At 48.2% G+C, this 27,547-nt stretch overlaps 1 protein-coding gene across 3 annotated transcripts in view; it reads left to right on the top strand.

Moving 5' to 3' along the window:
- The window catches only part of LOC119389618 (unconventional myosin IC), a 164,470-nt gene that overhangs the window by 112,712 nt on the left and 24,211 nt on the right, over nt 1-27,547 (top strand). For all 3 annotated transcript variants that reach the window (XM_037656972.2, XM_037656973.2, XM_037656971.2), the window contains exons 2-4: nt 20,034-20,162; nt 21,566-21,681; nt 27,052-27,250. In XM_037656972.2, the coding sequence (XP_037512900.1) occupies nt 20,034-20,162; nt 21,566-21,681; nt 27,052-27,250 (444 nt within the window). The remainder of the gene's footprint in view (nt 1-20,033; nt 20,163-21,565; nt 21,682-27,051; nt 27,251-27,547) is intronic.

Below are 27,547 nucleotides of genomic sequence, written 5' to 3'. Positions count from 1 at the left end.
CGTTATAACCAGCTGTTGTTTGTATCTACTACAATCTAGCATTTAGCCATCGGTTTCAGATTTTTTGTCTTCCTTCACTAAAGCCATTCCTGCCCGAGGCGGTAACGACTTTGGTTCGATCAATCTCATTCCTGCATTTTACCACCGACAATATTCTAAACGTATCTTACTTATCTTAACCAGTGACCATTACGGTTATACTTCCATCCGCAACAAAATGCATGGACGACAGAGCCATATTAGACACATCTGGTCACTGCTCTTCAATGAAGCATCCCGACAGATATTAAGAAGCGTGGCGACTTTTTCAAGTCCAGAGGCAGTGATTTACTCGGAAGAGCGGATGAATTAAGTACTTGGAATTTCGCTATAGGTGTAGTGCCTGCCTCCCTGCAGCTTCTTGGCATCGATGATCAGACGAGAACCTGTGTATTCGGACATCACCGGAAGATTTCAGAAGCGCAGCGCAACCGGAACTGTATTTCGATAGCGTTTAGCTCTATATATACGATACTAAACAAACTGCCTCAGAATCATCTCCTAGGCATCGCATATCCCTAACTCGCATAGTCGCCACGTAGTAAAATACTATCACTTGGCCATCTGGGGTCGAGCGCAGCTGCCGCTGCACGCATTTAAAGGCGCAAGTGCAGAGAGGGGTAATAGCTCAGTCGCATAACCTTTTCCTGTTTCGTTCGCCAAGATTTCTTTTCCTTCTTTTCGGTGCAGTAATATAATGCTGCGGCCTGGCGTCTGGGCGTGCGCCCAGATGGCGGTCGCTGATTACAAAGCCCGGCGGCTGCGAGAGATCAAACCGCTCATGTATACTGGGGCCGACCGCGAGTTTCAGAGGCCACAGTAAACAAGAACGTTGTACTCTCTCTTCTGCTGCTGCATTCCGCCGAGTACAGGCAGGCATCGTGTTGGGGGTGGCCGCACCTGCATCGTATAACATTGCGGCAGGCTGTTTCAACACAACAGGCTGCTCCATGGGACAAACAGTAACGGGACACGCTTCATCGACCACGCCAGGCCGCTGTATTGATGTTCGTTATAGGTGCCCTTCGTGTGTGCAGCCGAGGCAGTGTGCCTGCGGTTTGATGTATGCGCCCGTGCGTTTGTATAGGATTAACACACGCGACGCGCGCGCCATGGGTTCGTCATTTGCATTTGCGTATCAATAGCGCTTGCTGTCGGTTATGCATTACGTACAACACGTAACATGTCGCAGCCTGTCGCGAGCACTGGCGGAACGCGCTAATAAGTGCGGCTGCTGCTGGAGGTTGCCGTGTGTTTGGCACCGCGAAACAATGAGCGATCCCTCCCCGTTTCGGAGAAAGGCGCGGCGATACGTCGAGCGGTATCAGAGCCGATAGCGATCTGCGCGTCCTGTGAACGTGGTTTGAAAAGCTTCTGAAGCACATCCAGAGGGCTATGTACCGCACAGGGAACAAAGGTTAAAGGGGTCATGAAGCACCCCTTGGGCTGATTGAAAAAACACATCCTGCGGAAAGCTGACACGGCTATGAACTGCTCTGCCAAATATTACAGTCGTGCGCGCCGCGTAATGGCCACAAGCGGAGCGCGAAGTTGCCGTTTCCCCAGGCACCCTCTTTTCAAACAGAGGCCGGTTCTCACTCTCGTCGGTGGGCGGGGCGTCTGTCCGCTGTACGTCGCAAGAGACATAGCATGCTTATTGGCCGATAGCCGACGTAAATCGAGAGCGGAGTTCGGATCAGATGCGCTTCTTGCCGCGGGGTGCCGCCACTTGCCGGCGCCGCACTCCTCAGTACACGGTAGCCGCACTCGCGCAAGCGAATCACAGCGGGAGAGCGATCGCGTTTCATGACGCGCGCTGGCGTAACTTCTTTCCCCCATGCCATCCCTCCCTGTCTAGCTTCCAGTGCGCTCGTCGGCACGAGAAAAGAGAGAAAGCGCTGGGAGCGTGCGCCAAACCCCCGTAACTCCGCTGATTCTTGACGGATTCGAGAAATTTTTGCGGCAATCGATTCGGGAGGCAGTACACTCCGATACTGAGGCCATTAGATCATTACTTGGAAAAGTGGTTCATGACCCCTTTAAGGAGCCTTGCGCTTTGAGTCACCGTTAGAAAGCACGGGGGTCTGTTTAACACATGGGTGTACTGTAACATAGTACCGTCCGTATAAGTTTACTGCGGAGCTACATTATGATAAGAAAAGAAGCTACCTTGGGGCAATCTACGAAGCTCAAATACGCTCGGCCGCGGCTGTATCCATGTGTGAAGCTTATTCCAGCTGTATGTCCGTTTGCCAAAAAACGAGAAACAAGTAGACACAAATAATTCATATTTGTAAGTGCCTTGTTCATGGTGTACTATGGTAAGGTCATAAGCTGAACCTTTGCAGAAGGATTTACCGGTGACGGATGCTAGCCGAACATCGGCTGGATGATTGAGACAGCCTTTCTACCTCGTGTAATGTCTGTTGTGACCCTTGAGGTATCAATAAATAAAATAATAAATATATCAGGTACAGGTACTGATAAACACACACCGACAAGTTCTTCTTGTAGAAAGAGAGTATACTGTTGACTCTTGTAGAAAGCTGCTACATTGGATTGTATTGGATTGTTCAGCAACGCAAACAAACTCGACCAGTAGAGATCCACTGAAGATTTACTTCTTTGTCCAGTGAGTACATGGCTCCTAAAGGGAGCGCTGGGCACCATAGAGCAACCAGCCTACTTTCTCTCCAGTCATTGCAGCGGTGAGCCAGGGGCGGCGCCAGGATTTTTTTACTGGAGGAGAGGGAGCACAGGCGAATACTGTGTGTGGGGGGCTGCCGATCTCGTGCCCCCCCCCCCCCCCTCCCTGTGGCGCCGCCCTTGCGGTCAGCAGAAAGCTGAGCTTGAACGTGAAATGGCAAACGGTGTCCTCTTCCAAGGTTTCTGATTTCAGCCGTCCTCCATGGCTGCGAGGAAGAAAAGTATTTGCCTTGATGGATAGGTTTGCTTCCTGCGTGAGCTTGTGCAAACGTTGGGGGACTTATCTGTTCTGCGTGCTTAAGCTTAAGTGTCTTGGCTGCGCCCTTCGGCGAGCACTTTCCAAGCGCCGTATTGCTCGCTGATAAGACAAGAGCCGCTTCCACGTCAACCGACTTTACTGCAAGACGCGGATCACTCGCGCGCCACTGTACACCATGGACAGCATAGAGTGGCTTTGCGATATGAGCGTCGTTACCCGGCTTTCGGCGGTTGCTGACTTGAACGCAAGGCGAAACGTGTGTGCGCAGTGCGTTGCCGTGTGATTGCTGTTTGGTGTGTAGGTCAGCCGTTACTTCGCCGTTGGAAGGCTTAAACGTCACGGCTTACAGTTCATGTGCGGATCGTGCGATTTCGGACTTTTCCATACCGCAGTAATGGAGTGTTCTGACTCCATTCAAACCGCTATGACACGTCTGTAGCAATGCTGAACAGGGCTGAATATACAGCTGAGTCTCGTTATAACGAACACTAAGACAGCGAATTATCGGCTATAGTGAGCTAAATACGAACTTTCGTTGGCCGCGCTCGATTTCAGTGGCATTTATTCATTTTATAACGAAACCGAAAAAGCGAGAGCCGCCGCAATATCGGCTGTAAGGAAGAAATAGCTAGCTCGCGCGAGGCTCAAAACTCTGAAGGTAGCGTAAAAAGCAGAATAAGTATTGAAAAAGAATTCGCGACCACATTTTTGTGTAAAATGTGGTTGTGACATAAAAAAAATTTGGTTTAAAGTGGGGCTTAAAAAGTTGCGCAAATTTTTGGCGGACATAAGCACTGCGGATGCCGCGGACATGGCCAAGGGACTGGGTAACTCCCAATGACTGAAATTTATGAAGTAGGAAAAAGGCCCTCTCGTGCATAGACACTGTGGAATATTTTTCTGCGGAGTGCATGCGCTTTTGTATCTAGCATTCTTGCGCGAGCGAGATTGCCTATTTGTTAGATTCCGCACTTATCTCTGCTGTTACAACGAATATCGGATATAACGAAGTAATTCATGTTCCAGATGCTGCTTCGTTATAACGCGGTTAGACTGTATTGCGACAGTGCTGAACATGGCCTATGTTACTAGTAAAAGTAACAACGCTCGCTTGCGCTGCCGAACGGCTTTACACCGAACGGCTGCGAATGACACCGATGTTGAAGTGACGGAGGAAATGGAAGCAGGATTTCAGGCATTAGTGTTTTCACCGATGTCTTACTTTCCTCGTGCTGTGGGCTTCGTTCGTGCTAGGCATTTTTCTTCTTTGTTGCGTGCTCAAAATGTTGCACTTAGTTGTCGTAAAGCGCTGCCAATTGTAAGTTCACTTTACTATCTTAGTGTAGGTTTGGTTTTAATTGTTTACGCCAGAGCGTAATCTCTTCTTTCTTTCTTTCTTTCTTTCTTTCTTTCTTTCTTTTCTACGTACGTGTATACTTTTTCTGTATGGAAACTCCCTGCGTGGGTGGGCTAACCACATTATCATTTAGGAGCTTATAAAAAAACACTTTTACGCCTCAACACCCACTCGTTTCGCACGATCGATATCCCTGGACATTGAGCTCAAGAGTTTTCTCAACAGATATATAGACGTCACAACATTCATAATATTTCGTGGCCACTATACTATAGTGGCCGTTCGTGAAGAACGTACTACACGCGTCTCCGGAGGAAGTGCATACGAATGAACGAAACAAAAAGGCGGGCCTAATTAGCCCAGCTGTTTTCTTCTTCCTATAACAGGCGCATCAACACGACGCTAACGAGTGTACATAGCCAACCCCCTCCGCCCCTTAACCCACTCCTTCGTCGTTTGTTATTCCGTTCGCGTGCGGTCGTTGTACCGGCAGCAGCAGGTGTCTCCCGCGCATATCGCAGTCTCTCATCGTCAAGGCAACGCGCTGGCTCCATCACGGTCTCGCTCACGCTACGTGTGTGTCCGGGTGGTCGTGCCTCGTCCATCTATACGCGTATCAAACGGCCTCCACAACAACACCGACACGCATCAACAGCAACAACGGGCTCCCCGCGCGGGCCCCGCAGACCTTATGAAACACACCGACTTGTTAATTCGCCGAAAAAGCCCTTGAAGTGTGTGTGTGTGTTCCACTCTAACAGTTGCAGCGTGCAGCAGCCACCGCGTTGAGCAGATTGCCGCCGTCGTGTTGTCGACCCATTTCAAAGTCACGCGCCTGCAGCGTGCGAAATCGGGCGGGAAAACAAGAGAAAATAAGTAAGAAGCAAGGCGAAGGATCGAATATAAAACGCGGCGAAGTAGCACCCCCCCTCCTTCTGTTGAATTATAGGAGCTCTCCAGTGCGTTGGCCACCGATAAAGAAAACCCGATTCATTCGAGGAGATGAAAGAGACGAGACTTATGGAGATAACGAAAGCGGAAGTCTTGGGATGTACGTGCGCACGGTATATGCCCGCACGGTTTCTCTTCTTCTCCTTCTGCTTCTTCTGTACTTAGAGTTGCGGGTATAAGTCGAAACGGAGCAAGCTGTGAAATAGAGAAGAAGCGAAAGAGGGAGGGGGCAGGAAGGGGAGGGGTGTAGACGTTCTCTTTCTTCTTTTTCTTCACTCAATGTTGCGGGCATAAGTCGAACGGAACATGCTATGGAGTTAAAGAAAGAAGAGGAAGGAGAGGTGTAGAGGAGGACGCTGGGACAGCGAGAAAGAAACAAGGCTGAAAGGAACGAAGTCGCGTCTCCGCGATTATGCAGTCTGTGTATATATAAGCGTGCCGAGACTGTGCCCGTCTTCGCTTCCGCCGTGGGGCCTGTTACGGGTACCACCTGCTCCGTGCGCCGCCACCACCAACGACGACGCGACCCCGCCTTTTGAAAACCAACTTCTCGAGGGCAGGTGTCTGTATGTTGGTCTGGTGTTGCGCGAAGATGGAAAATAGCGGAGACAGCTTGCATCCTCTTCCAGAATCGCTCGAGCGTAACACAGGTCGCTTCCTTCGGCTCTCTTCACTCGTTTTCGTTTCCTTCTCACGCCTGGCCTTTTTTTATTTTCTTTTATCTTTATCTTGGCCTTAGCGGAGACTTCCTGATTCGTCCCAGCAGAAAAAAAAAAAGGAAGATATAGTTTTCTGCTTTAGGAGGATCGCCCCGAGCCTCTTTCTTTCCATGGAATCGAGAACTGTACACGCGATTCCGCAGTTGTATCGTCCCGGTTTTTTGCGAGTGATTTAGGAGCGCCATTTTGTCGCGCGATTTGTTCGAAGCGAAGAGACAGAAAAACTGAAAAAGAAAAAAGCGAGAAGACGCAACTGTTTGCGGCGAAGCGTCTACGTTTCTTCGCGCACGCGCACTATCTTGCGCGCGTCAAGTAAACAAATGTAGAAAAAGCAATAAGCTGGAGGAGCTAGCATCGGTGATAAATGGTTTCGGTGTACGTTTGTGTCAACGGCGAGCCTTGCGGGCCTTTTTACGGATAAACTTGTGGCCCTTTGAATTGCTTCCGGTAGGACCCGGTATTTCATTCTTGAAGCCGTGAGAAGCGTCCCTTGAACGTAATTTCTACATTGACTACCATGAAAGAATTCGGACGAAGGTTAAGGGGTGGGATAGGAAGGGAGGGAGGGGGGCGCATGGCTGGACAGAACGTTGACAGACATAAGTTGAGGGAAAGGGCGTTGGTGAAGCTAGAACTAGGAAGGATGAATAAATTTAAAAAAAAACACATGGCTGATTCCTCTGTCATAGGAATCGGTATAACACGAAATTAAAACGTTTCTCCACAGACGTAGTTGAGCGTTTGTTGTGCATTGTTTCGCCCCCAGGGCGAAGGAATGAATGCTATAGCAACAAGTTGTAATGTCACGCGAAGAACGGCAAGCAGCTCGAAACTTGCAGCGCGCTGAGAAAGGACGCACGAAACGTACACAGGATGGACGCACGAAACGTACACGCGAACTAACAACTGTCACAGCTCGACAGTTAAAGCGCGCTGGTCAAATACAAAGGAGGACGCACGAAACGAACGCACATGTATACATGGATGAGCGCGAACGGTCACAGTTCTAACTTATTTGTTTGTGAGCAGCGCGCTCCTTTCGCAAAAGCGGCCGCTGCAGCGAGCGAAGTGACCTTCGTGCTCTCTGTAACTTCAACGCAAACTTGCGCGGAAAACGCAAGACGTATAAGATAAGCGCGCGTTCACGAGCGACCACGCCCTGTAGAGGCGCACGCTCATCTCAACGCGTGGGGCGACGACCTTTAAAGCGCGCCCTTCGCGCCATCTCGCTAGTGATAACGAAAACACGCTGATTTACCACCGATCTCTGAGTACCGCCACCAGGGTGTCGGAACGGAACGAAAACCGAAAACGAAAAACGAAAAAAACGATATTTTTGACGGGAACGAAAACGTAACCGAAACTTTATCTATTATTTCGTTCCGGAGTGAAACCGAAATTTTTTCAATCGTTTTTCGGTTCACGAGAAAACTTCGCAGTCCGGAACAACTGAGCTCATGCAATGTGAGCATATCTCAGGGTACAGTATTAACGCGTACCTCAGGCAGCAATTCCAAAGCAAAGATATGTTGAAATTGTGCGAAAAACGAAAACAGTGGCAACCAGAGATGTTGATATTAGCGCAAGTGGACTTTTGCGGGCCTGTCACGCAGGCCAAAGTGGAGAGGGCATTGTCGGCGCTCAAGTTTGTTACAGCGAAGGCTCTTATGAGATCAGAGCAGCTGATTTTGGCACCACAGTTGCCCGCCGCCGCCCGTGTCTGTGACCACTATCGCATGAAGTAAGAAAAAATAAAATGAGAAACAAATTTCTAGGATCGGATGGGATTTTAACCCGCGTCCCCTGCGTGGCATTCGAGTCTTCCACCACAGTGCCACACAGGTGCTTATAACTCCTTCGCAAAAATACTCTATACAGGCGTCATGTCGGGCAACGAATCGTGGTAACATATATAGGTAATACAGCGTGGCAGAAGAGTAAAACGACAACCAGCCATCACACAATGCTAATTCCGCAAAGAGTGTGTGGTTTAATGCTTCCCACCCACTGCAAAGTGCTCAGCCATAGTTCATCGTCATCAGCCACAGCACAAAGCGCACATAATGCCTTACAGATGTGTAGCGGCTACCACGATTCTCCGAAGAATCACGAAAAATGACATAGTGGGAACTTCGGTACTTCAGAAAAATTACGATGATTTATGGCGTAGTGGGTACCTTGCATGTGTACTTGTATCAGCTGCCCCAAGACACTCTACAACGGGCTCTACAAAGTCCGCTCTTCCAACTTTCACTGTGACTGTGCTGCACATTCCGCGCAGGCCTGGCAATCTTTTTATCAAAACAGCGGTCTCGCACATCACAGAGTGCACTCAGTGACGTGCTGCTTCTGAGATCGTGCTCACTCCCTTGACACAAAGCACTGAGCCCACTAAAATTGTGATTGAATTCGGAAAAAATAAATACTATGACTTTGAAGGGTATACTGGTTTGTGCTAGTTGGTAGGAATTCATATGTACAGTTACTTCCGCTCCTCTGAAGAACGTGTTTTACCCTTGTCCCGCTTTCTTAGGACGAAGGCAAGTAACTACATCACAAATCAAATGCTTTTTTTATGATTACTTTAGCTTCAAATTTTTCCATAAAAAAACGTTGCGAACCGTTACGGAACATTATTTTTTCGTTCCGGAACAGAAACGGAACGGAACTTTTTGCGGTGGAACGAAACTAAAACCGAAACGAAAAACATTTCGTTCCGACACCTTGACCGCCACCGGCAAATAGTGTATATAAATAGCACGCCGTCAGTAAGACGAACAACGTGCCGTATGTGGCGGAGTCGTTTCGCGCTGTGCGCTGGGCATCGAGGGGTCGTAAGTTCGACTCCCGGTGACGGAAATTTTTCTTCCAGTTTTTTATTTCCCATATGTTAGTCTTTATATTTTCCAACGTCATATCCGTGACGGAAATGCGTCAGTGGAACCGTGGTGGACCCCGGCATAAAGCACATTCGTGTTAAAAAAATCACAGCATATCCACGGAGTGAATGATGATGAGTGGGCGAAGCTGCGGAGGTTCATCGGTAAACCGTGAATCTTCCGTGAATTCTGCCCAGTACATCATCACCGACGTGAGATCGGGCGCGTTTATACTAAAGGTTCGATGAGTTATGACGACTTGCAGCTCACTTTAATTTTACATGTACGCTGTGAATTTTCATTGTTTAGAAAACCATTGCTTTAGAAAACATCTGGCGTCTTTCGTTAAGCAGCTGGCGTCTTTTCGTTTTGCTTTAGAAACATCTGGCGTTCTTTCGTTTTGCTTTTACAAAACATCTGGCGTCTTTCGTTGGTTTATTTCATCAATCAACGGCGTTTTGAACAACATTTTTATTGTTTAATCACGCATAGGAGAAATCTCACCAGGCACTACCTTGGAGGTAAACAATGGCTGCTAATGGGAATGAGAGACAGAAGAAGTCGGCTTTTAGCTAACACTTACACTTCTACTTCTACTAACGTTTCCTACTGGAACATGCCAATGGCTGCTAATGGGGAATGAGAGACAGAAGAATTCGGCTTTTAGTTAACGCGCACGCTGCGAATTTTTTATTGTTCAACAACGCACAGGAAAAATCTCCCACCGGCACCACCTTGGAGGTAAAAGCGTAAGACTGGTTACGCACTACGACGACTACGACTACGAGGGACGAACGGGTGCCGCCTTAAGGAGCTTCGCCCCTAAAAAACTAAGGCAGTCATTGTCACTCTTCGAACATAAATATTATAGACGATACCCGCTTTGTGGTGCCTGCTTGCAACAAATTGCGAGCAGCATCAATGCGCAGGTGTTCGTCGAACACAAAGTCGAACGTTATTGTTACGCTACCCATGCTGCATGGGCAGCGTAACAATAACGGTGTGGTGATACTGGTATTAGTTGCAGTTGCCATCTCGTGGGGCGTAATAATATAATAATTGTTGGGGTTTTACGTCCCAAAACCACGATACGATTATGAGGGACGCCGTAGTTGAGGGCTCCGGAAATTTCGATCACCTGCGGGGTTCTATAACGTGCACCTAAGTCTAAGCACACGGGCCTCCATAATTTCGCCTCCATCGAAACGCAGCCGTCGCGGTCGTGGGCCGCAGGAGACACCGCGTTGTGTTTACGGTGTTTAAAAAGCGGTGTTTAATGTATCTTGCATAGCTCGGTCGCACTTCACACGGCAGTCAGAAATACGAGCACCGTTCCTGACTTGCTACAGCCTGAGGTATAGCGCGTAAAGGTGCGTTCGCACGGAAGGAGCGTCGCCAATCGAAGCCCTCTGCGTACCTGTTATTTTCCCGTTTTATTTGCCCGCTGATTGCAGCGTTTTCTTTAGCTCCACGTGTCTCCCCGCAAGCGGCAGTCGCAGGGAGAGACATATGCAGTCGAAGAACGAGCGGCAGTCGCGTCTCTGATTGCGAGCAAGTGTCGGCTTCCGTGTATCTCATTAATTCTCTGCCACTCCCTCCGTGGTAATAATCGGACGCGGGGAAAAAAAAAAGAAGAAAGAGCGAAGAACTTGTGCATGGATGATATTTACTGGAGCGGCCGTGCTCCGCTGATTTTGCGGCTGCATCGAGGGCCGAATTCATCAACGTTTTTGTGCGTTTTAGGCGTAAGAGTTTTTGTGGATACGGGTACAGATCTCTTGTGAAAGGTCATAGCCGCTGTCGTTGAACTGACTGAACATGACACGCTAAATCATTTCACGCACACAGACACGCGCGCGCGCGCACGCACGCACGCACGCACGCACGCACGCACGCGCGCGCACACACACACACACACACACACACACACACACACACACACCACCACACACACACACACACACACACACACACACACACACACACACACAGAGACAGATAGATAGATAGATAGATAGATAGATAGATAGATAGATAGATAGATAGATAGATAGATAGATAGATAGATAGATAGATAGATAGATAGATAGATAGATAGATAGATAGATAGATAGATAGATAGATAGATAGATAGATAGATAGATAGATCACTCTTTCTATGTGCGTCAGCCACATGTTTCACGGATATGGCCCAGCTGAAAGAAGCACACTGACGCAAAACTAATGGGCCCCGCTCATCGTTAGACTCAACCACACTTACGACCCACGCAACGCGAGTGCGTGCCGCACAAGTGGGCGCGGCCGCTCTCGCAACTAGCTCAACTGGCAGGCGCGTGCGAATGATGCATTGGGAGGCGCGGGCCATCTTTCAATGTATTTGTCCTCGAGGTCGAGTGAAGTGTCGGTCACACGCGCCACGAGGAGAAGGCCCGAGCAAATCCCGGCTCGTTTATCGCGGAGTGGCGGGCTCGCCGCGGTTTCAACGCTATTACAAGAGTGCGGCCAATAAAGGAACTGAAATGTATACCTCACCCACGGAGCAGCCGGCGAGTCGTTTCCACATGCTAAACATTTGGTGGGCCGCCATGTTGCATACGTGACGAGAAGAAAGGAGAGAGAGTACCTATTCCTACTGCGTGATAACTATAGGCGGTTTATTGAGCACTGAGTCAACTTTATTTATTTATTTGTTCATTTATTTATTTATTATTTCCTTTTTGAGACTGAGTGAGTGCTTCAGTACAAAGAGAACTGAGCGAGACATTGGGCGCGAATTTCTGAGTGAGTGAGCGTGTGTATGTCTGTGTGTGCGTGTGCGTATGAACGTGTGCTGCTAGGTTCCTCCCAGTAACAACTTTCGTTCTTCGACGAAACGGGCCTCCGGGTCAGCTGCGCAACATGTAGGGCGAGTGCATGTTATGTGTTACGGAGGCCAGCCTGCTGGTTTTCTGCCCCAGTCAGCTAGTACGTATAGTGCCGGAAGGAAGCCCCCGACTTCCAGATGATAAAGGAACACTCGCACCTGGCCTGCTTGGCCGTCTCCCAAAGCTCTCTCGCGTGTTTTTCCGCGCCCCCCTCTCTACCCGTCTGGGCACCCGACCGTCGTAGTGCCTCCCGGCTGTTGGTTTATTCCGCGGTTAAGAGAAACCGAGGTGGCATGCGTATATACACACTGTCTCGCCTAAACTGCGCAGCGAGATGTAAGGGACGGCCAGGTCCAGCATCCGGCAACGATCGAATAAGTGTTCGAGTGAAAGCGCGTCACGTAATGTGCGCCTCATTCGCAGGAACATGTGGCTTCTCTTTTAATCGAAGCTTTTATAATCCACATATTTCGGCGTCGTACGCGAAAGACCCGGCGCCTGGCGAGCGTACAGAACTGCGGCCCTCGAAGATGCGCCGGTCACATGCGAATTTGTATGCACCGTTTCCCAATAATTGATGCTCTCTCGCATAGGCGTACGCACAGGGGGGGGGGGGGGGGGCGCAAGGGGGCGGCTGCCCCCCCCCAATCACCTAAGAGGGGGGGGGGGCGCAAAATCTGCCCCGTACATTGACCTTTATAGTCACCGAAGAGGGGAGGGGGAGCAAAACCTGCCCCATACATTGACTTAATAGGGTGGGGGGGCGCTGTGATGAACCTTTGACCCCCCCCCCCTGATGGGGAACCCTGCGCACGCCTATGCTCTCTCGATCTTGGGCTTGTCGGCGATCAGCCGTCAAGCCCAAGATCTAGATATCTGCCAGATCTATATGGGCAGATATTTATATATCTGTCCATATAGATATGGGCAGATAAAACAGTTTTATCTGCATCTATCTGCGCGCACACACACACACACGCACACACACACACACACACACACGCACGCACACGCACACGCACACACGCACGCACACACACACACACACACACACACACACACACACACACACACACACACACACACACACACACACACACACACACACACACTCTCTCTCTCTCTCTCTCAAGCATGGGAGCATAAAGAAAGGTAGAAAGGTAGTACGTCAGGCACGCGCACACCAAACCTCGCTTGCCCATATTTTCCAATTAGAGCAAGGGCTCCTGAATTTTTTTATGGGAGCGTTTCGTTGCGTACGGTCTTATAGCGCCGTTGAGGAGAGTATCACGTGACGCGACATAGGCACGCGCCGACGCGTTTGCGTCTAAAATACGCTTCGTGTAGTTCGGTGCTTCATTCGCAGCGTTACGAACGTTGCACGGTTCTAGCACTGAGTCGAGGTGGAGTGCGAACGACGAAGATGCGCGTGGGCGTTCTGTTCACCCTGTGTGTGGTGCGACAGCGTAGTTTCCGGCGCGCCTGACTAGTGCACCGCATCGCCTCGCGAGCTTGTTTGCTGCCGTAACGTCGGGAAGAAACGCGGAAACGCGTTTCTTTTTTTTTTTTTTAATGTAACCTCGATAGCCTCGCGGGTGTTTTGACGTTGACGGTTCCGCTTTCGGTAACGCACCGCGAAGAAAAACTTCGTGGCCTGACCTTCCCCTTTAATCGCATATATTATACTGGAACTCGCCGGTGTACACATATACAGAGGTGTTGCTGTATAAATTGCAGCGCTCACCCCGCCTCGGTGTCACCGTGGGGTTCCACTGATGAGCACGACGTCACGGGTTCGATTCGAGGCAACCGCGTCCGCATTTCAACAGAGCCGCAGAGTTAAAAACAATGAAGTGTACGTATATATTTGGGCACGTGGGTTAAAGGGACGCCAAAGAAAAAAACGAGTTCATCGTGTTGGTAAATTTCTCTTCCGCAATAAAAAACAAAAAAGAAAGCCAGAAAACGCTCAAAAACAAAATGTAACGACGCCACCTTCACCCGCATCTTCTGGCCGTGGCATCTCGGATTTTGTCTACGTCGATACGCTATGGGCCTTCTCAATTATTTGCAGGTAAAAATGAATTAATTTTGCTCTTAGGGATTCAAAGGCCTAACTTTGCAAGGTTGGGGAAGATGTATTGAGCTAATTTGTACAAAAGTACACAAAATGTACTTTGGTATCCCGTGACGTCACACTGACTGACAGGTGCTGTAGTTTCGGCGTGAACTTGAAATATGATACTTTAAACTGTATTTTTGCTTATAAATTAATAATGAAGCCGTGATGGCGAAATTCACCACAACGAAGCTTTCAAAGGATAGCTTATTTCTAGACTGTAATTTAGAATGCCCAATTGTGGCGGGACTTCCCGAGAATCCGAAGCTGAAGCAGTGAAGGTGTGTTGGATTGAAGAGAGAGACAACTCGGTCCCTTTAGCCGACCCGCCGCGGTAGTATATAGGGGTTATGGTGCTCGACTGCTGACCCGAAGGTTGCGGGATCGAATCCTGGTCGAGGTGGCCGCATTTCGATGGAGGCGAAAACGCTAGAGGCCCGTGTGCTTAGATTTAGGTGCACTTAAAGGTTCACAGATAGTCGAAATTTCCGGAGCCCTCCACTACGGCGTCTCCCATAATCGTATCCTTGTTCTGGGACGTGAAATCCCAACAATTAATGGTATTATTAATAGAGGCAGGGAACACACGCTCTTCTCTCGCGTGTTCCCCCCCATCCCCCCCCCCCCCTCAGATGTCGATGTCCATGCTTTCCTCGTGATACATTTTGCTGCACGGCAGGGAGGCACAACGGTGGTTCCAGAAAGATCGTGCTCGGTGTGCAGGAATTTCGAGCGCCCCTGGAGGCCGTTATACGGTCACAGCCAAGTGTTTGTGTGTGCGTAACCAAAACGAGCCTTTCTTTCTGACGCTCGTTTCGGTGTTAAATGCGTCAATGGCATGCGTGTATCTTTGAGTGTTCGCGCACGTTTTTAGAAAATGAGAGAGAGAGAGAGAAAGAAGAGCGTCGTTTCGTGGCGAGTTTTGTGCTGAATCCAGTCAACGCTATCGGTCAGGGCGCATGGGAATGTAGGCCGCCAAAAAAAAAAAAAAAAGAATGCCCACGTGATGCGACTGTCTAGAGACTCACGCAAAAAAAAAAAAAAAAAAAAAAACGCCGTGTCCAGATATATATCGTAGTGGAAAACGGCCGCACGGAAGTGATGCACAAATCGTTTAGATGCTCCTTCGATAAACAGGCATAATACAGCGCATCGCTTTTCTATTTGGCTGGGTGCCCTAAAATGGATGCCATGTGGCAGCGGCTTTATCGTCCGTGAAAAAGAAATATTAAAAAATAAAAACGCGGGCGATGAACATTTCTGCGTGATGAACAGAAATGTCGTGCGAAAAAAAAAAAAAAATCTGGAGCGTATATTACTGTAGGATGAACCGGCCTTTTTTACTCATGGTGTTCAGTCTACCTGTATTCACACCAGTACGCTATGGAGCCTCATCTTGAGCGCAGAAGGCGCCGAATGTATCCCGTCTGCATAGATGTACATATATGTGTTCCATGTGTTATCGCCCGCACGTCACACTTTTTGACAGACATATACATACGGGCGAGAGCACGCAGCGGGGAATGAGAAGCATTCATGCATAAGAGTTCGTGAACGAAAAGAGAATGGATGTTTTGTCGCACAAAGGCGAGGAGCAGGTTTGTACGATATGAGCTCTTTTGGTATATATACTACGAAGCGCACAATTTGTATACAGGGCGTGTTGTGCGACACGCACGCGATAGTGGACGGTAGCATAGCGAGCCTAATTCTGAAAGCTTAGCTGTATGGTGATAATAAAAGGCACTGTACAATAGGGCTGTCCGTGTGATAGCATCGTTGCAGTGTTGACCATGGGGCACCTTATGCGAGGAATGAGTGAGTGAGTGCTGCGATATAGGTCACGTGATCGAAATTTCGACCCCAACTCGCTCGCTCGCACAACACACGCACGCACGCACGCATACTCACTCACTCACTCACTCACTCACTCACTCACTCACTCACTCACTCACTCACTCACTCACTCACTCACTCACTCACTCACTCACTCACTCACTCACTCACTCACTCACTCACTCACTCACTCACTCACTCACTCACTCACTCACTCACTCACTCACTCACTCACTCACTCACTCACTCAGCGCTGCACTATGCGTATAAGACTGACGTCTGTGGATCTACAAAAATCACGTGGATATACGTCCATTCACATCAGACCAGATCTCACACAGCCTTCAAAACCCGATATGACAGCCCCTGCGCCTTGGAGAACAATAATGCAGCTTCAGTCATGCCAGAACACCGGGAACCATGAAATATAAACTGATCGCTGTTCTCTTACATGCGCGCACCAAAAGTCCGAAACGAGGTTTAGGTCGGGTTTTTCGACACGTGCGCGAGATTACGGAAAGAAAAATGTTCGAGCGGCCGTACGGCGTTCATGTGCATTAATAACCTGCGGACCATATTTCAGACCTAAGAACTTGACGTGTCCTTCGTAGTTGTTTCGTATAAATTGTGTGCTACATACACCCCGTATGGCCACCGAATCTCTCGCGCTTGGATCGCGCATTATGATACCGAAACCGCGCTTTATCGATATGGGCAGATAAAACAGTTTTATCTGCAGCTATATCGCTTTTTAAGTGATGTATGGACCTCCATGTATACGGAAACAACGACCAAGGTCTCAGTCATGGCATCCACACATACAGCGTATGGAACTTCAATTCGATTTCCGCGCTATTCAATACGCGTGAACTGATTCGAGAAACACATAAAGACAGGGTAAACGTACTCACAGCACAACGCTTGCGTGAGTTTATACCGGTGCGAAAGTTGCCGTATTACGTTGGGAGTCCTTGACGCTGAGCTACATGGCATTATTTGCCGGCGCGTTCGGCTTTCTCGGAATCTAATCGGGCGTGACTAAAGCGTTGCAGAGTAAGAGATTGTGTGTGAATGGTCTGAACGACCTTTAGCTGTTAGAGCAGGATATAATCTGTGAAAGAAAGAAAGAAAGAAAGAAAGAAAGAAAGAAAGAAAGAAAGAAAGAAAGAAAGAAAGAAAGAAAGAAAGAAAGAAAGAAAGAAAGAAAGAAAGAAAGAAAGAAAGAAAGAAAGAAAGAAAGACAGACAGTAACGGCGTCTTCAGACAAAGCTGCAGCGATCAGCGCATTCCGGTAGCGCACTGCACAAACCTTGATCGCTCTATACTTTGAGCGTGTAAATAGTGGCGGAAGCCATTACTGGTTGCGCGGTTTAATGGTTAATCGCGAGGCCTGGCCGTCCTTTGGGCGTTCTATGGTACGCACTTGCTGTAGAAAACTCGACCGTTTTCGTGTCAAGGACTCTCCTTTTCTTTTTCTCATCCTCCATTCGACCTATAGGTGCTGCCGCTGTCTTGATGGAGCGGAACGATTGCGAATGACGGCAAATCGTCGCCGTTTACAGGTTGCACTAAAGTTGTCGGTCTGTTTGCAGTCACTGACCTATACTCAGTGCATGCGTGACCGCTTATTCAATGCCTCGCCTGACCTCCACCATTTGTTGTTGCTAAGTCAACAGTTCGCAAGCAGTTGCGAGGACAACCTGTCCGAGTAAGTAAATAATGTCTTACGAAAGATTACACGTAACCGTAAGAGAGAGAGGGCGAGGGGTGTGGGGGGCCGCGGAGAAAGTAATCTTTGAACCTATATGTGTTTCTTCACGCTTACTTTTCTTTAGAAATGATGGGAAGGTGCTGGCAGTTATGACGCATCCACCCGAAAAGGGAACCGCATAAAATAGGAATGCGGCCGTCGTTGCCTGTGAACAGAAGTGCAACCTCGATCGTGCTCGGCAGCAAAAATCCATGGCCGTCTATAACCGCCACGGCGGCGCGGGATCAAGCACATCAGTTGCGTAGCCAGAAATATTCTTCCTGGGGGAGGGGGGGGGTGTTCAACCATACTTTATGCATGTCCTTGCGTGGGTTTGTTTGTATGTGTGCGTGCATATACACACATGGAAAATTGAACAGTTTCGGGGAAGGGGGGTGGGGTGCTGAAAGCGCCAGAAGAGCATATAATAGACTAACAATATGTGACAAGTAAATGACCTCCCCCCGCGCCAGAGTGCTGAGAAAATGTAGATGTATTTTAGCAGGGTGTAAAACTGGGCTAATTGGTACGGTTGCATATATTTAGTCAACAACGCAATGAACAGAATTTATTTCCTTAATAATAATAATAATAATATCTGGGGTTTAACGTCCCAAAACCAAGATATGATTATGAGAGACGCCGTAGTGGAGGGCTCCGGAAATTTCGACCACCTGGGGTTCTTTAACGTGCCCCTAAATCTAAGTACACGGGCCTCAAACATTTTCGCCTCCATCGAAAATGCAGCCGCCGCGGCCGGGATTCGATCCCGCGACCTTCGGGTCAGCAGTCGAGCGCCATAACCACTAGACCACCGTGGCGGGGCAGAATTTATTTCCTTCAGTTTGGCCGAGTTTGTAAGGTTTAAAGAGGGGGCGCCGACGGGAAGGCGTCTAGGGGGCAGTCGGCTAGAATAAATAGATTGCACATTACCCCCCCCCCTTCCCCCTATATTACTTGCCGCCATATATTACGTGTATATTACTTACACTTACGTGCTCGGCCAACTACGCGTATCCGTGGTGCCGCTGTATACTGTGTGCCTCAGACTCGAACTTACACGACATGACGAAGAGGGCGCAATATATAGTCGCTTACTCAGACGTACAGTCACGCTCCATGTGAGCTGCAACACGGTGGCCGTGGTTGAAGGGGCTCCAAGCCTGAATTAACGGTGACACCGACAAACGTTAAATTAATTTAGAGAACAATAGTAACAGAAACAGCGTTTGCATCACTAATTTTTGTTATGTCGCTGTTGCTTTGCAGCGTTGGCGCCATTTTGAGCACGGACATGTTTTAACTCGTATTGTGCGCGACTGTACGTAACGCCTATTTTCACGCGAGTGGGCACGCACGCAGTTCCGAGTCGTTGGCACAGGGGCGTGTATACGCGATACGTGACAGTTGTTTCACCGCATGTATCATTGTCAGAAACCGGTCTAACGACGACGTTCACGGCAGCCGCGTGCACTGTGTACCTATATACGTGTATACGAGCAAAACTGGCATGGTCAGACAAATGCTGGCGTCGGTAAGAAAACGGCTCGGGGTATAACGCTGCTCCAGGTGTGTAATTTCAGTTTTTTTTAAGCGTCGTTTTTCTTGGCTTCAACTTTTTCTGCGCGTTTCTTTTGGTTTGATTGTAAGGACCACGCCAGTTGTGATGGAATGTAAAATCATCGGCGTATAACGAGAGATAAGAGATAGGACGATCGTAATATGAACTGCAAAGCTAACAGCTGGCAATCTAGTTGAAAATGCATTGAAAACTGCGCGAGTTGGAAGGAATTCATCATAAAGCGATTGCATCTCTTCTTCACTTACGTCTTTGTCGTCTTGGCGCTGAAAACTTTCCATTATATACCCAGTTTAAATTACGAGCGAGGACTGCAACGAAGTCTGAACGAAAGAAGACGCAGTCAGTGCCGTCAGGGAGTTGGATTGAGCCATGAGGCAAGGATGCTTGCAGGCGTTTTGACTGGAGTCATCTGACTCGGGACAGAGGCATTCTGGAGAAATAGTTAGCTGAGTATAAGGCTGGTAAAGTCTGTTTACGCGATAGCGCTTTCAAGGCGTTATACCTCGATCACGATGTGCGGCGTCACTAATCGACACCATGAACTGAACAGTGCATTGAAAGGTGCGACAGCATTGAAGGGCTTACTTCCCGGGAGCCAACGCGCAGATAGGTTTCAGAAAATGGAGGAAGAGGTGGCTACAGGGGAGATTGACATACCGAGGATAGCTGCGTGACGTCATTCTCTCATGGATATCTTCCATCCTCCATGAGAACTTTGACCTTCAGACACTGTGGATTAAAACGGCGTCATTATGCTATTATTATTATTATTATTATTATTATTATTATTATTATTATTATTATTATTATTATTATTATTATTATTATTATTATTATTATTATTTCTTTTTGCTTGCTTCGGCACTAAGACCTTAGAGTGGATACTTGGCATGTTACATGATTGATTGATTGATCGATTGATCGGTTGATTATTGTTATTATACTGAGCATACGTATCTTTGATGAACGCAGGCGATGGAGAACGCCTTGCACTCCCGAGACCGGGTCGGGGTGCAGGACTTCGTGCTGCTCGAGGACTTCGAGAGCGAGCAGGCCTTCGTAGAGAACCTCCGGAAGCGCTTCACCGAGGACCTCATCTACGTGAGTCATCTGCAAGCGTGCGCTCTGTTTATGACACAGGGCCCGCCGCTGCGAGCACATGCTATACGTACCCGTTTATGACTAGTCGTCATAGGCACGCGCACAGGGAGGTCGTAGCCCTCCGTCGCCGGTTTGAAAACGGAAGGGGCGGGTTGGGCGGTTGCAGATCGATTGCGCAGTCGTAAGTTCACCAAGTCCCGTGAGCGCGTACCCTAGTTGCATTTTCCTGTTGTTGAGCAGAGGATCATGTTGTCTACCACACTCCAAGAAAAGAAATAGAGTCGTTTGACTCTTTTTTGTGAGCCCTGACTTGCCACTATATGACTCTCTTTAAAGAGTCATGCAAGTCAGGGCTCACAAAAAAGAGTCAAACGACTCTTTTAATTTTCCCCTTAGAATGCAGCTATGGGTCGATCATTGACAGTCTGTCAAAAGAACGAAGGATTTCGCCTTAATAAATACGCCAAGACAGAATGAGCAAATTCTGGAATCCCTGCTCAGATTATTCTTGTTTGTTAGCGTCCCGAGTTTGTAACGCCTGTTGGGTTAAATAGAAACGAAATGCAAGGTTTTCGCGAGGTTATTTTCCAGCTTTAGGAAGGTACGAATTCAGTATCTTCGTTTGTGGTATAAGGAGACACAAAACAGCTTGCGCAGCAGCCTAGCACAAAGCGATAAGCTACTGTTGAATGCGTATAATGAATATTATATTTCAGCGAAGCTGTGTATAACTGGGTTCTGGCGGATCGCCTCCGCGGACAAAAGACGCGTAGAATAACAATTTTCGGATAACCGATTAACTCAATTAATCCAGCGTTCTTGCGTCGAAAAAATGGACATGGTGTAACACTAAACATAAAGCTGTATGATTTTGCCGACATGGCAGAATGACGCGAACCATTTTGCCGCAAAGACAGACCACTTGCACTAAAAACGAACGTCATCTCATATTTTGTACTTTCGAAACAGCGGGCTTTCTCATGTTCTACGCAATTTCATTTTTGAGGCTGCCGTTGGCCGCTTTGGATGAAATAATCGTGGCCTCCGAGATTGCGCGCCGGCGCGCAATCTCGGAGGCTATGAGATAATATGCCAATTATGCGTCATGCGCAAGACAAATTTCACGAGGATCTCTGAGTGCATATTTCTCCATTCGCTCAATATAGCAAATGATGATAATATATGAATTAACTATAGCAATACTGATCAGACCCACCATAGTCGCAGCTTCGCTGGCTTCTATCTTCACAGTATAGGGAAGGGCTCTGAATTTTTGTATGGTAGATTTTTCGACAGCTATAGCTGTCGCTCCAACTAGCTACAAAAATCGCTCTCTTTCTGTGCCTGCACTCTCTCTTATACATCCCATTCCCCCTCTACACCTTCTTATTCTTTTCCTGCAGACTTATATCGGGCCCGTGCTGGTTTCGGTGAATCCGTACCGGCGCGTCGACATCTACAGCGACGACTACGTCAACCTCTACCGGAATGCGAACTTCTACGAACTGCCGCCGCACGTGTGAGTCGTCACGCCGCCGCGCTGTTGTGCTTTCTGCGCGTATATTTGTGTGCGCTGTGTGAGGTGTAATACAGCGCAAACATAGGGACAGAAGAAGAGATGCGAACGACACAAGCGCTGTATATTTTCTTCGGTTCCTGTGCTTGAGCTGTTTTATACCTTCCACCAAAAACGATATGCAACTAGCCCAATTTGCAGTCCTAATTCGGCATTCTGTGTGAGTGTGTGTTGTGCAAAAGCGGTGTACAGTCGAACCTGCACATATCGAACACGCTAAAAAAAAAAAAAAAACGGGGTGTAGATAGATAAATCGTGTAATTCGATATAAAACTTTGAAAGAATTTAAAGACCATACTTTGTGTGCTCGTACGTGTGTTTGTGTGTACGAGTGTATGCGTACACATGCAAAGTTCAGAGGGGATGGGGAAAATGTTCCAGCTGTTTTTGTTCGATGTAGCCGTTAGTTTTCCTATACATTGGCGTTAAAGAATTTTCGTGTTCGAAAATAGTTTTATATAAACGATAATCTGATTTACCCGAGTTCGATGTAGTTGGGTTTGTCTGTACCTGGCTTCATTCATTCAAATCGGTTCAGTGGTGACCATTGCAATTAGGTGATTCTTATCTTTAGTGACCACGCGCACAACCGACGAATGTGTACAAATCTACACGGCGAAATGTACAGAGATAGTGCTACAGATTGCGCGCTTTGCGCGATTAGTCGGCGAGACACGAGAAGCAAGAGTAAAGGAAAAGCGTCGTGAAGTTCCAACACATGCTGGGCAGTACTTGGCCTGCAATCTTCTATAAATCAATCGGGAAGAAAGCCCAGGGTTATATCGCACATCTCTCAGTTCACGTGTCTTTCGCGCCACTGTCGCGCTTAGCCTCATTCACTGCAGTTACGCGTCCGGTTGAGCAGCGAACGCCCAGGCATTATCGGAAAGGTCGCGCAGAGGCATTGCTCAAACTGGGTCACGCGTGAAAATTACAGGTTCCAATACTTCACATTTATAAAGTGGGCGAAATGATTATAGGTTCTGAAAGTTTGTAATATATGGGACATTAGATCAAAAGTATTCCCTGACCTCAAGAGTTGTCCGTATATTGATCTAATTTGGAAAGCTCCTGAAGACCGTGCAGTGGAACGGAAACTGAGAGGCGTAACAATCAGAAGTCGGAAGTAGTGATGCAGAACTATCGGTAAATTGACTATCGATAGTATCGATAGTTTTTTTGAAACTATCGATAGTGAAAACAGACTATCGATACTGCTACTATCGACAAACTATCGATAGTGCAATCGGTAGTGCCATCGTTAGTATTACTATAGCGATATTACTATATTATGCCACGCGTGTTTATTGCTTTGTTTTGACGTATTCGGGTTTCACCCACAAACACTGTTAGCAACGTTTGACACAGACAGCACAGCGCAATAATGTGTGAGAAGCTTCACAATTGTTTGAGATCATTCTGTTAAGATTACGCGCCGGACGCGAATAGTCAAGTTTATTCGAGAGCTTACTTGAGCACCAGCGATAACGCTGGAAGGTTTGATGACTGATGTATAAAGGACGACGCGTTCCACCGATGATCAGATTACTCAACGGCTGACGACTGCTCCCGCCGCTGTCAGTGCGCAGCATGTATCGCTTGTATTTTGAGTTTTGATTTTCCGGGCACAAGTTTCTCCCATATAAAGAGCTCCGTATTTCCCAGTCTTGCTGCAGCATTCTTCACCGTCACAACCACGTGACAATACTATCGATAGTGGTGTGAATAATGATGCGGTTGCTGGCCGGCCATATTGCCAAAATATTTGCGGTAGCCTACTACCAGCTTCGCTTAATTTATGAGCAATTTTGGCAGAGAAAGTAATTATTACCGCAGTCGAAATGGTGGAAAATGTTCATCAATAAATTCGTATTCAAAAGCAACCAGTTACACCTTACAATTAACTTCTTGGTATTTTTTTATTTTGAAATCCTAAAATGCAATATCACTTTGAAGTCACGCAGTCCTACCACATGTAAAGGCTTCCTTTCCACTACACCTGAACAGTTTGCCTTTATGATCATGCGTAAGCAAAGCACTCTGGTGAAGAACACAATGATGTCAACTTTCTTGCCCTTCAGCCTGCTCCTACGGCTCCACTATGTACCACGCGCGCGGAAAACCAAGTTTATTCTGCAGTGAGTCCGCGCTCTTGATTGTATACTATCGATGGTACCATCGAATTTTTTACTATCGATAGTGCTATCGATAGTATTTTTCACAATCGATAGTTCGATAGTGACTCAGCTATCGATAGTATCGATAGTACCATCGATAGTTCTGCATCACTAGGGAAGACAACGGAATGAGTCGGAGAACGAATAGGTGCACTAGTGCCTAGAGTTACTGTGTATGGTACCATTGCTACCCAAAGGTAGCGTATGCAGTAACTCTATAGTACAGCCGGTTGGCGTAGCCAGGGATGGAATGTGGGGCTGGGGGGGGGGGGGGGGGTCAGCCTCTTTAAATTAAAATTTGCATGCGCGTTTGTACACGCATACATACAAACACGCGCGCGAGCATACGTAACAATTTCTGGCTACGCACTTGGTGCAGCCGGCCTGGCCCTGCCACGTAATGCTTAGGACAGGTAGCCTTTGGTCAGTTAGAGCAACGGAGTGGATACCAAGGGAAAGTTAAAGAAGCGACGAAGTTAAGAAGTTCGAAGGGCTAAAATGGAATCGGCTCGCGCAGGACAGCGGTGGTTTGGAGGTCACCGGGAGAGGCCTTCGTACTGCGATGCCCCGCAGATATATAGGCTGAAAATGATGATGACGGGGATGCTGAACTTGATTCTTCACTCTGAGGAAAGAGTTACTTCTCTTTTTGGTGGGTCCTGACTTGTCAAATATATAACTCTCTTTAAAGATACACGTTAACTCTCTTTCGGGGATCATTATACTCTCCTCGGAGAGTCGTGGGAGGCGCGACTCTCCAAAGGACGCACTAAGAAGAGTGAAAACAAACGAAAAACTGGTGGTGACGCCACCTTGAGCCGGAGTAGTTGTAACGTTGACAATTATTGTTCTAGTTAATTGGGAATCATTGAAGAAAAAAACTAAGAAAACGATTACATCTGTCTGAAGGAATCACAGACGGCAGCCTTTAATAGCACGTTTTAACGTTTTGTAGTTCTTCGTGTACTAGAATGAGCTACTTGAAATTCATGACGTTGTCGTGATGTTACTGTGTGGTTGTTTCGCCTTGTATTTCAACAAAATTAAGCTTCAGTTTTCGTGTGAAAGTTTTTACCGTGATCCCCTCAAATGTATGAAAACAACCTTGAAAAGAAGTACCGTGCCGGTCTGGACGGATATCCTGTTGCTCTGTATAGCGTCTGATTAATACACACATTGTCACTTAGAAGCTGCGTTTTCGACACCTGGGCGACCGATTTGGCTTATTTCGCGTAGCTTCGCTCTGACACACTAAGCTATAAAAGCGATACAGAACACACGCACACACGCACATACAGATGCGCATACACGCACGCACGCAAATACACGCACACATACGCACGCACACACCGCACGCGAACTCGCACAGCGGGACGGATACAGTATATACGCTCGCACACACGCACACACTGATGCACATGCGCGCGCACACGTGCGCACGCACTCTGACAAAAAACAAGAAAGAAATAATGCTCCACATCTGGCGGAAGCTTGGCAGCGGAAGTCGAAAACACTCAACAACGTTGGCGACCTCCGCATGCAAGGTGCCGCGCAGAATCTATTTTTGCCTTTCGCGGGCATCCGCAGTCCCTGACGCCGTTCAGAACGCGGGACATGCCGCAATATATAACTGCCGTCGCATGATTGTAAGGCAGCGAACACTCGGTGCAAGACGAGTGTACTGCGATGACACCAAAGGTGTTTCTTCACACGTTACTCCAACGTTGCACCTTTAATTCATACACTCTAAGAAAAAATCGAGTATTTGTGGAGTATTTCTGCCACACAACAATAATCGTCATATGGCTTGCTCGCGTGTCCTTTCTTGAAAACCCGGCTCTCGTCACTTTCATATCAAGAATACCATGTCACACTGATAACGCGCGCGCCGTTCGTGACCGGGAAGTGCCGGGACCGCGGTGATAACGCGAGGAAAGTACGGGAGGTGGATGACGATTATTGTTGTGTGGTAGAAATACTCCCCAAATACTCGAGTTTTTCTTAGAGTGTACTGCATGGATGCGCGAACAACAGTGACGAGGACGAAGGAACGAACAGAGGACGCAACTGCACGCGTCCTCTGTGCCTTTCTTGGTCTTCATGTTCGCGCACTGTACCCAAAAGGGTGTACGAGTGTGTACTGTCAACCAGAGGTATATTCAAGGTGTGTACACCCTCTGCTCAAGTGCGTACACCCGCTACTTAGGGGCCTACGGGTATACACCCTTGGGTAGAGTGTGTGCGCCCTATCTAATTTTCGTGTAGGGTATGAAGAAACACCTGTAATAAACACGGTGTTTCGTCGTGCAAAGCTCTCTTTTAGAGCATGCATGTAATTTCAGACCAAAGCCTCCTCTTAGGAGGCGTTGTTCAGACACAAAATGTCCTATATATAGGCGTAACTTGGTTTACAGCGAACCAGTTCTGTGAATCGTGCGTAACTAGGGGAGTGGGCGCCCCCCCCCCCCCCTCCCGCCCTACTTATACGAGAGGGACGCCAAGTCTACCGCATCCATACCCTTACTCAGTCGTTGTCATAACCCTTTACCTTAAACGTCATTGTTTAAGGTACAGGGTTATGACAACGCAGGATTTTGACAATAATAGTGGCCGAAGACCTGTGATTTGCATACTGTTCACTTCCCACCGTTACATTGGTGAAAACATTGAAAGACGCCGACCGGGTGAAGATATATTTACTTCGTCGTTTCGGCTTCCACTTGGTAGTCGTGTCCATAGGCGTCCGGAGGGGTGTGCAAGGGGGACAGCTGCCCCCCCTTGGAATTCTGGATAATATTTTTCTATGCAGTAGCAATAAGCTACACAGCTTGATTAGCACACTCAGGTCCCGCATATCCGTGTGAAATGACCTTTCGCCTTGCCAGTCAACTTTGCATGTTTCACTATTGACTAATCTTGCCGGTCATGTCACGGAGTGAAAGAAAAGTTGCCAGTGCTGGATGCCCCCCGCACGGTTGCACCCCCCTGCGAAAAGTTCTGCGGACGCCCTTGGTCGTGTCCACAATCGATTGTGAACAAGGCTACCAATTCATCATAAGGTGATCAGCGAATGACGTATGCGCAGTGTATGTGCCATGTAAATCGATCAGTCAGTCGATCAATCGTTCGTGCACAGGTTCGCCATCTCCGACGCGGCGTACACGAGCATGCACGAGGAGTGCCGCGACCAGTGCATCCTCATCTCCGGCGAGAGCGGCGCGGGCAAGACCGAGGCCTCGAAGAAGGTGCTCCACTACGTGGCCGCCGCCAGCCACCACTCGGACGCCGTGGAACGCGTCAAGGACAAGCTGCTCCAGTCCAACCCCGTGCTTGAGGTGATGGTCATTGGCATATGCCGCATTCCTTGCTTTTGCAGAGAAGCCGTCTTAGCCTATTCTGTGCCGCCGTTGTCGTCGTCGTCGTCGTAGTAGTGGTGGTGGTGGTGGTGGTGGTAGTGGTAGTAGTAGGCGTCGCGCAGGTCACATGATGAGAGAGGGGGGATTAAATAAATAAACAATAAAACGAAATGATGATGATGATGGTGCTCGTGAGAAGCATCACCTCCCGCCTGACGCCGGGCCTGATCTTTCCTATCCCCGCTCCGTTTACACCTTCCGTAATGATGCTTCACC

This window comes from Rhipicephalus sanguineus, chromosome 4, assembly GCF_013339695.2.
Source record: "Rhipicephalus sanguineus isolate Rsan-2018 chromosome 4, BIME_Rsan_1.4, whole genome shotgun sequence".
Classification (NCBI taxonomy): Eukaryota; Metazoa; Arthropoda; class Arachnida; order Ixodida; family Ixodidae; genus Rhipicephalus; species Rhipicephalus sanguineus.
This window is presented reverse-complemented; position numbering and strand designations above follow the sequence as displayed.